Source organism: Nansenia antarctica (genome assembly GCF_963989245.1).
Source record: "Nansenia antarctica genome assembly, chromosome: 10".
In the NCBI taxonomy this organism is placed as follows: domain Eukaryota; kingdom Metazoa; phylum Chordata; class Actinopteri; order Argentiniformes; family Microstomatidae; genus Nansenia; species Nansenia antarctica.
The window spans coordinates 18819811-18830659 of record NC_137680.1 but is presented as its reverse complement, the minus strand read 5'-3'; the positions used below and the strand labels follow the sequence as shown (position 1 = coordinate 18830659).

At 43.2% G+C, this 10849-nt stretch overlaps 1 protein-coding gene across 1 annotated transcript; it reads left to right on the top strand.

Moving 5' to 3' along the window:
* Positions 1-996: 996 nt before the first annotated feature.
* mboat1 (membrane bound O-acyltransferase domain containing 1) lies at positions 997-6738 on the top strand (the record flags this gene model as incomplete). The annotated part of the gene is made up of 13 exons (XM_080541048.1): positions 997-1086; positions 1439-1584; positions 1840-1917; positions 2529-2624; positions 4081-4136; positions 4283-4337; positions 4663-4855; positions 4999-5191; positions 5316-5419; positions 5793-5857; positions 6002-6134; positions 6279-6430; positions 6612-6738. The coding sequence occupies 13 exons, from the start codon at positions 997-999 to the stop codon at positions 6736-6738; spliced, it is 1488 nt and encodes a 495-aa protein (XP_080397174.1).
* Between the last annotated feature and the right edge of the window lie 4111 nt (positions 6739-10849).

The window sequence follows — 10849 nt, the reverse complement described above, 5'->3', positions numbered from 1 at the left end:
CTGACTGATGTGGTGTCGGAGAGTGAATGTTTATATTCTTCCCCATCCACAACTACAGGAGGAGTAAACACGTGGTGGGATGACGGGACATCTGTGAAATGTGGTCGTCAAAAGAAAGAAAGAGCAGGTCCAACCAGTTCTCTAGGAAACTGTTGACAGTGACACCCTTCTGAGCCTCGATGCTGTCTGAGGCTTCTGTGGTCAAATGGAATCACCCTTCTTAATACATCTATATGGAATATCGATTTCAGAGATAGCCTACCAACTCACTTTTCTACGAAGATGCATAGGTCAACCACATACATATGTAGACGTTTATGATCATGCGCGTAAGTAGGCTACATACTCCTAACCGAGGTATACATTGTCCTGACTCAAAAGATCTAAAATCAGATCACTACTGCAAATGTGGGGCGAATTATAATTTTGACAGACACGTGTGCACATTATAAATCTGCGTGGAAAGTCATAAATGGCAACAAAAAAAAAAAAAAAAAAAAAAAACGATTGAAAACTCCAATACAAAACTCGAAACCAAGTTCAATGATCGCCACTGTGTCACTACAATGTGACATGTGCCACGCCCATCTAGTAGGCTTTGGCTGCGTTCGTAAATACGCTCTGGAAATGTGATCAGCACTCGCGGAATGCCTTTTGTCCAATAAAATTACTTGGTCGCTCTATGACGTTGAACCTAATGTGCGCTCCGGCGCTCTCATAGCATATTTACGAACGCAGCCCTAGTAGGCAACTTTTGTTGCCCCGATTCTCGCGTCTTTCCCGACCATCCCACCAGTACGCGTGTGGGTGACTACATCACCGAGGACTCCGAGCAATTTCGGGATGTATTTGTAATCGCTGCACAGTGAAGAGGTTTTAGAAAACGTCCATAGGCTTATATGTCTTTCTTATTTGCGACAACAGCATCAGCTTTGCTTTGGGTTTTTAGGCTTTATCTTTGTCTTGCGGAGTGACTTCAGAACTTAAACATGCAGAATGGGAGAGCTGACGAACTTCACGTTTAAAACCACTGGCTCTAAATGGTTACTCCCAGTCAGCGAATTCTTTGGATTTCCTTTGGATCAGGTAGGAGAGGGTGACACACACACTTCTCTCGAATTTGAGGACAAGAGTTATTATACCAAAATAAACTTTTCTAACCTAACCCTACATAGATGCTAAACTTGTCCTGCCACGACACTCATATTATCATATCATATACTATATACACATATATATTTATTGTCAAACATTCAATGATCATGATTGTAAAAAAATGACATTCTGCTTTGCGTCCGAATGACAATGATCCAAACTCAACACAGCAGACATTTTCGAATTGAAATATTCTGTTGCCATACGACTGTCATTTTTGGCACACACACAAGTATTTGACTTGCCAACATCCATACAGAAGAGAAGGCTCTTCTCTCCGCAGGTCAACTTCCTAGCATGTCAGGTGTTCGCCCTGGGGGCTGCCTTCTGGTTCCGTCTCTACCTCAGCCCCCCACATGCCAGCACGGTGGTCCGCCATGCAGTGGCCACCCTCTTTGGGGTCTCTTTTGTAATATTCTGCTTTGGTTGGTAAGGGATGTGCTTCTAATTATTGCCAATAGCATTGAAGGTGTAATGGTAATGATGCCAATTGTAATACCACTGTAGTTTATTAGTGATCCGGCAGCATCTCTTATGGTTTAGATGTTAGTTAGTAGATGTTCTTTTGCTTGTTGTAAAGAAAGCTCTTGTGACCTACTTTGACACAGAACAAATGTTTATGTGAGCAATATAAAGTATAAACAACACAGTAAGGTTTTTGATCATTTTTATTCATTCCTACAGGTATTCAGCACATATTTTCCTCATGGTGTTTGTGTGCTATTGGATCATGGTCAAAGCTGACATCCACAACATTCACAGGTGAAACAATGTTTTCTTCCTTCCTGGACATCTAACCAACATTTTTTGTCTGGATCCAAAGTTAACATGCTAATGACACGACTCCATAAACTGTTTGCTTTGCTGTATTTGTGTAACAGTCACCATTCTGAACACATTATTAACACTTTTAAAAAGATTTTTTTCTTCTAAACTTTGATCTGTAAGAGAACTATATCACAACATGCTCTTAATATCACAACATGCTCTTAATATCACAACATGCTCTTAATATCACAACATGCTCTCCGGCCCTGCTGTCAGTCACCATGTTGAATATGTTTGGTAAATGGAAGCAGGACTTGCTAGTTTAGGGCTCTGTGTTTGTGGAATGTTATGAATGGAGACTAGATGCTAAAACACAGCTCAGAATTTATGAATCAGGATTCTTGTAGTTAAAGCTAGCATTGTAATGCTCTGTGTCATCACCTTGGCTGCTCTAGTAAGAAAAAAGAGGCAGGGCAGGGCAACTCTCACCACAGCACACGCCTAGTTATATAGATAAGAGGGAATTCTTTATTAAACTCACAACTGTACAATACTCCAATATTGGTTTTCTATATCGCTGAACTAATGGAAGTTTCCCCCCGCAGGTATTCTATGATCATGGCCATGGGCTACCTCACAGTGTGTCAAGTTAGCAGAGTCTTTATATTTAACTATGGAATACTGTCAACAGACTTCTCTGGGTAAGTATGTTGAGGCAGTTTTAAAAGAGTACTTTTACATTTATTTTTGTTTAAATGTACTGCTTTAATTCAGCACTGCGGTGTAGTAATGGGGTTTCTCACTCACGTGGTCAGTGCAGTGCCCAAGGGACAGATAGGCATGTTGCTGGATATAGCTGGTCCTCCTGCGTGTTATCTTCATATATATTAATTATGTACCTCTTGAATTGTTGAGATTTGATGCAAGTTGCTAGGCACTCACTTGATGAACAGCCATCTACAATCAGTGCTATTACCCTCTCCCCATTTACATTTGACATTTTAACCATTTAGCAGACACTTTTATCCAAACCGATTACAGGGACAGTCTCCCTGGCTAAGTGCCTTTACTCAGGGGCACACTGGTGTTCCCAGGTGGGATTTGAACTCATGACCTGATCACCAGCCCAAATCACTATCCACTAGGCCACCACTACCCCTCAAACAGCCCTCCTTTCTCTATTTTTCTCTTTCTCACATACACACACACACACACACACACACACACAGACACACCCCCTCTCTGTCTTTTACTGCTGTTGTTTCCGCCTCTCCACATGGGTAGTTCCTCTTATCTGCAGGTCTCCCTGGTTCCCTGTGCAGAGTCGGATGCACTGCCCTCATAACAAACGATGCAACTGATAAAGCAGTTAGTCAGTTCACAGTGCCTGGTGCTGCCCTTCTTTTTGCTATGCTAACTGCCTCTAACAAAATGTCCTTTTATCTGAAGACCGCAGTGAGTGAAGGCAGGGGGTGAACTGAGCTGAATGATGTTATGCTGGTGAATGGCCGACCCTCAGTGAGATGTTCCATTAATGTCTGTGGTTTTCCCTATGTTGCCAGTGTGCTGTGGCCTGTTGCCCTGACCCACTCTGTGTATCACACCTAAACCACCAAACACACGCTAGTTCGAGGTGACTGGGAACGTAGCTTTAGATGTGATACAGAACCCACCAGCACATCTAGTATGTGGTCAGTTCAGTACATTCTTTCATAGTGTGTCTCAAGTCTCCCGATGCCACTGCTCTTGACCTGGCCAATGCCAGCCAGTGTCGACAACGGTTTTATGTCACATGACCATACACAATGGCCGTGCACTCACAGAGACTTCAGTGTTTGTGTCCTTGTGTCTAACAGAGGGCGTTCTATCTGACGTGAGTGAATGTAGACAAACTAGGAACAAGACTAAGACGACTACTATACTGTACAACTGGTTCTGCAGTACATCAACTTCTTGGTTCAGTCAAATGTGCCAACAAAGAGATAGGTGTAAATACTCATTTAATCAAAGTTCAGTTGGGATCACTTTTCATTTGCTCCTTGTGTGCACTGGGTCAGGGTCATCCTCAAATTTACATTTACATTTACATTTTTGGCATTTAGCAGATGCCTTAGGCTATTCCAAAGAGACTTACAACCTTAATTTTTCCCCCCTCAGGCCACTGATGATAGTTACACAGAAGATCACTACGCTAGCTTTCCAGTTACATGATGGTAAGGCATATCTGGGTAATTGAATTGATCCTTATCGCCCCATTCACAATATGAATTGTCTTGGGGGGGGGGGGGGGCAGTTTCCAGTCCTTTGATGGTTGGGTGGGAAAACTGTACAATCTCTTCTACATCTCTGTGGTTTCCAGGTTTGTCTAAAAAGGCTGAGGACCTGACAGCAGATCAGAAGCGCCTTGCTGTACGGTATGTATTTGTCACAGTACAACACAGTATGTTTTTTTTTACTTTGATCTCCATGCATGCTGCCTTGCAATATGTTTGCTTAGTCTTGATTGTAGGAAAACATGGGGTAGAATTGTATTGACACAACTCTGGATGAATTACACCATAACAATGTAGGAACAACGCTGAATTACACCAGTACAATGCCTTTGGCGAATGACATTGATATGCCTGTGTGTATTCCTCCGACAATGGAGCGTGTTTGGGATGTAAATAGAGATAATCCTCCTGTCCTAGCGGCGGTATTAAGAGATTTGTTGAAAGTGTCAGTCTTTCCATCCGGCAGCTCGAAGCCCTCGCTGATGGAGTACCTCAGCTACAACCTCAACTTCCTTAGCATCCTCGTGGGGCCGTGCAGCACGTATAAGGACTACACAGACTTCATCGAGGGGAGACACGTCCAGAGGAGGCTCAGGAGGCTGTCAGGGAGCAGCAACGGCCAGAACGGCTTTGACAAAGCCCCAGAGCCCTCCCCCATGGTACGTACCCACCCCAGAACCAGGGACGTTATGTTCCATTTGATCAAGAATAAGTTAGCAATGCTAAAGTGCTATCATTTCATGTGCATTTCTAGTGTTTTTCCGATTGGCCATGAATGATCCGACTCTTTCTGATTTTCTAGGGGGCTGTCACGCATAAATTGCTGATCTGTTGTCTCTGCATGCTCGTGTTCCTGACCGTCACCAAAGCTTTCCCTGTCACCTATAATGTCGATAGCCACTTCATCAGTGAAGCATCTTTTCTAACTAGATTGACGTATGCCTTCTTGTCAATACAAGCGGCGAGACCCAAGTTCTACTTTGCATGGACATTAGGTGATTCTTTTGTAGTCATCTATGAATTTAGATGATTTCTTGATTTCACATTTCTGCATGAAAAACACTTTGTGACACGCCGAGGCAGTTGGAAGTGTGTTTACCTGAGTTTTCGTCTCCTCAGCCGATGCCATCAACAACGCTGCAGGCTACGGTCTTAAAGGTGTGGACGAGAACGGAGAGGTGTCCTGGGACCTCATCTCCAACTTGAACATATGGGGAATTGAGGCAAGGTTACCATGGGTTTTCTGTGTGGAAATAAAAGTCATTTTGCAAGACATTATATAGTTACTTCAAACAACCTCACGTTTGACATGGGAAATGTATGCCATTAACTGTATAAACCGTCTATATGATATATTGAAATATATATATATATATTATTATTATTTTACTTTTTTAATAGTTTTTTTAGGGCATTTTTGCTTTATTGGGATAGAGACAGTAGAGATTTGACAGGAAGGATGGGTGAAAGAGAGGGGGGATGACATGCAGGATATGTCGACGGCCGGAATCGAACTGAGGACCCTGCACATGACATGGCATGCGCCAAAGTGTGCTACGCCACTTACGCGCCCCTCTATACACTATTGTTTTGCAGACAGCGACTAGTTTCAAGAGCTTCATTGACAACTGGAATATTCAGACTGGTGTTTGGCTCAAGACGTAAGTGTGCTGTTCCCTTCCGAACAGAATCCCCACGCAGACACACAGGGATACACACAATTAGTCCAAAAATCCATTTCAAGTACCGTCAAGTACCGTCGTCCTCCGTAAACCGTAGACTGTAACTCTGTCCTCTCTTCCCAGCGTTTGCTACGACCGGGCGCCTCGTTACCGCACCGCCCTGACATTTGTCCTGTCTGCGCTGTGGCACGGGGTGTACCCTGGGTACTACTTCACCTTCATCACCGCCATCCCTATCACGTTGGCAGCCCGAGCTGTGAGTCCAGGGCCCCCCCCCCCTCCTCCCCCCTCCCACCCTCCCACCTTATTTCCATCACCTCACACAGTCAAGTCGGCCTTCACAGTGTCCAACCGGGGGGCTGAAACGTCCCTATGTCTCCCGTGTTCTTTCTCCACACAGGTCCGTAAGCAGCTGCGTCAGCGTTTCTTGTCCTCCAGCGCAGCTAAGCTGGGCTATGACGTAATGACCTGGGCAGCCACTCAGCTGGCCGTCTGCTACACGGTGATGCCCTTCCTGCTGCTGGCTGTAGAGCCGACCATGCAGTACTACAAGTAGGATCACACAATCCTCTGATATTTTTGGGGGGGTTTCTTGGGGGATTTACTATGATGATACGCCTGTGTCTCGTGTTCCAAGGTTTTTCTTTTGACTGGCCTTGTTCTAATACATTCTACATGATATTCCATTATTATTTCATGGAACCCTCTCCTCTTTCCCCTTCCCCCCCTACAGATCGATGTACTTTCATGTCCACATCATCAGCATTCTGACCGCGATTGTTCTGCGCCACGAATGGAGAGGCACCAAGCCTGCGCCGTACCAGCCCCAGGCCTCCAACAACAACGTGAAGGGAAACTGAAGTCTGGTCTGTGTGCGGACCCCAGAGAGCCGAGGCCCGGGCAGGACAAAGACATCTCTGTGTGCCCGCAACAAAGAGTGTGCTCAGTAGGGCCTGTGCCCGCTGGCTGGGCCGGCCCCGCGCTCTAGAAACATCCACGATTGCTGCCAGCCCCCTCCCCACACACATACACACACACAGACACACACACACACAGGATTACCAACAAGAGGCCCCTGCACACACAGAAGAAGAGCCAAGGAAAAGGGAAAAAGCAGAGCTGGCTGCCTGGTCATTGCATTAGACATGGCTGGCCCATTTATTCTGACCAGACTAGATTGATCAAGCTAAAAAGCTAGCTCCTAACTTTTTCGGGGTTCGTGAAGTTTGTTGTGGTACCGTATGAGCTTCTACTGTACACGTTGTGTGTTCGTCGTGTTGTGAATGCAGGGAAATAATCAGGCATCCTGACGTTTCGATGCCCTTGTAATGCCCTTTTTACTGTAAGAGCTGTTTGAACTGTTTAACTTGAATGATGTTTGGGTCACTTAACCTAATCTTAATTTATCTCCCAAGTATTTTGTTGACATTATGAGTTATAGCAAAAGGGTGAGCAGATCAAACCGTTGTAAGGTACAAGTTGTAGACCTTTTGAACATAGAGTTTGTGGTGTATACTGTACTTTACTCAACGCCTACGGTGATATATAACCGGTTCATTTGTCATTCTCAGTTGAGGTGATATCCTTAATGGCCTGTAGGGGGAGAGGTGCTATTTTGACTGTATCGTAACACAGTACCGCAGTCAGTGTTTTCTCCTTATGACATAACTTGTTTGTTAATGTAGGCAACGTGAGAGGAGAGACAAGTTAGTTGTTTTTTAAGGTGTGATTTTATAACATGTCCATTTATTTTAGTTTTAACTGAATGTTTTTTTTAAAAGATCTGTTAGTCTCAGATGAGGTCACATCAGCGCCAATGACATCTGTTGAAACCGTTTGGCTTTGTTTCAGGGAACTGCAAATGCTTTGATTTCCCAGAATGAGTTCCGAGAGTTTTGGCTGTCCTACTAATGATGCTTACATAAACTAAAGAGAGAAGTGCACACAATCACAAGGTAAAATGCTGATCTTTGTGTGCTTCGTTTTATAATGTGAAACATAGCAGGCATTAAACTGTTTGAAGTCACCACTTTTTTAAATAACTCATCAATCAGGTATAACCAAGGATGTACTGTACATTTAAAAGGATAATGAGCTACCCCCTTCGGATAGGAAATCCCATTGAAATATCCATGAGTGTAGAAGCACCTTTTTCCAACAATATTTCTCTTATTGTTGTGTGATATTCTCTCATATCTCTCACATGTTACCATCACCCAGAGGCCGAGAACTGGCTGATACTGTGCCTGGAAGAACAATAGGAGCTTGTGTTCCAGTGTCTTTATCTATATTAAACTCATTTTGGTCTATGATTGTCTGGAGGAAAACTTGATTGCAGAGGAGAGATTAGGGGGGGACTTCCTGTCAGGATGGGGAGGGGGGGTCATGATGAAAGGCTCAAGTCAACTGAAGCCACAGAACTACTTTATGTTATTGGCAGTTTTCTCAGGTTTTTGTTGATTTCCCTTGATCAATGATGCTAAAAAAGTATTGTCTGAAGTGGGGTTCTAACGTACACTATATGGACAAAAGTATTGGGACACCCGAACATCACACCTTGTTGAACTTCTCAATTCTCAAAACCATGTGCATTTAACCAGGCTGGTATGACTTTGGGCCTACTGAGACAGGTGCAAGTCTGAGACTTGAAACCCTTGTCTCAGTCTGAAGAACAGAACAGAGGGTGTGCCCTTTAGGCTTGACTAACTTCATTACCATGCAAAGCACCCGCAATTCTGTCTCAACAGGAGGTGGGGGCTAAAAAAAAAACGATTAGTCCCAATCCATCACATCACCTCCACCAAATGTTAATGAATTCAAGTGTGGAACAAAGCGAAAAGGTCAAACGGGAGTTAGAACAGATTGTTTTGCAACACTTATTAATCAGAGGAGCCCTGAACAAGTGTGGAGGAGGGAGACAGAAGTAAGTAAGATATAGACCCTGAGTTGCTCAGGTACAGCCAATGATCCCGGTGTAGAGGAGGGGGGGGGGGGGGGGGGATTGAGCACCATGGACGTCAGCAGCTCATTTCAGAGCCAGGACAGCGGCGTGGTCACGTCAGAGTGAATATGCCACTACCGGGCTCGTTTATCACTCTGACAAGGCCACCAGTCACCAGAACCAGACAGCCCACCCGCCTGTCTACTCCTGACTGCGCTATTACAGGGATGTTGGAGCAGGCAGCCTGTCCGGCACAAGTCCAGAAGAAGCAATGACTCAATGACATCGGCAGTATTCTGTGACAAATGAGAAAAGTTGCGACAAAAATGAAAACACAGTAACAGTGGTGTTGTAATGGACGTTATTCATTTGCCATTTCACTTTGGAAACTCTGGATTAAAGATACAATAGATGTCATGTGTCAGTCTGTTTTTTTTCTTTTTTTCTTACATTACAATTCATAAATATACAGAGTATACATAACCTCACAATATAAAATGGATATCATGTTCTAATGAGATGGTTCATAGAGAAACAGGTTGTGTATCAAGCAGCAAGGTAAAGGTAGTTGCTGAGGACGATCGACTGCCTGTTCTGGGTTGGATTCCTCTCATGCAGAACTCATTCCCCCCAGAACAAGCGGTTTCTTCACTGTATCAAACATGAGTGAACCTATGGGAATGTTATAATGTAAAGCTAGGTCCATAAAAGCAACTTTTTTTTTTAAAAGATACATGTACAATGTACAGTCTTGGACAGTTGTTTTCATAACTGTGGTTATTGGCAGCCAGCACATCCAAATAAAGCTAACAGTGATAAACCCAGGTTGAGTAAAAACCACCCAAAGCTGGATGGTGACATGATCACATGGCTGAGCAAAAGGTTGAGATATTCTAGTGTTTAACAGTACAGGCACCAGCATGTTATTTACACACTCTTTGAGATGTTTATTGCTGCCAAATCATGACAATAACATCCAATGTGCACTGCAGGCAGTGATTTGTAATAGTGTGCTACCACAGTTTTTCTAGGTATACGAAAGTCAAACATTTTGCTCAGCCTCACAATTGAATCGTCGATTAACTTCATAGTGAGCATGCAGCTACTCAAGAACAAAAAAGTAACCAAAAGTAACATTTCCATTGGAGTGTTGAAATCCTGGTGGTAGACATCCTCCTATTCTGATACATTCCCAAAGTACAGGATGCATATCTTTTTAGAGTGCAACATGTACATATACTTCCTATACAGTACATGCAAAGTGTATATTGAGCATTTCAGGTCATAGGGTCCTATGTACGTCAAGAGAACAACTGAATACTTTTTTCCTACTCAACATACCTTCTATTGCTGTACAGAATCTATAATCAAGATAACCACTTCATCAATAAATAATCCTGAATCATGCCAACATAAAATACTTTTGTACAAGTTTGTCTTTTTTTCTTTTTTCTGTTTTTAGAGCATACAGATAAACTTATGAATCATAGTGACCCTATGCTGCTTACAGACACTGTCATGGTTATCAAAGTAGGCCTATTTTCTTTTGTCAATTTCTCATTTCAATAATCAGCCCCGGGACAGAGCTCACCTGAAAATAAATACTAGTATTAAATAAGTATTTTTGTGCTTGTGATTTTCCATTTAAATAAAAATGAAGAAAATATTCAAAAGTATCAGTAAAGACCTTAAAGTGCTGCATGGGTGACTTTCAAATCATTTCGCTTCAATTCAGGGGTTCAAAACAGGAAAAAGGAAGCTTCCGCAGAGGAGTATAATGAAATGCTGAGCCTCTCATCTCACAGGGGCTCTAAAACAACCTTACCCTCAGGTGCAGTCTGCCAATACAATCTCTTCTAATCAGATGCTGGAGACATATGAGGGAGAGACGAGTCGTATAATGGTGTGAATGGCATTACTCTCTAAGGGCATCCCAGAATGAATACAGAAATATTATTCAAACTAGTGTATATAAACAAACGCAACGTATGATTAAATAGAAACACACTAGCTATGACTTGGATGCCTCT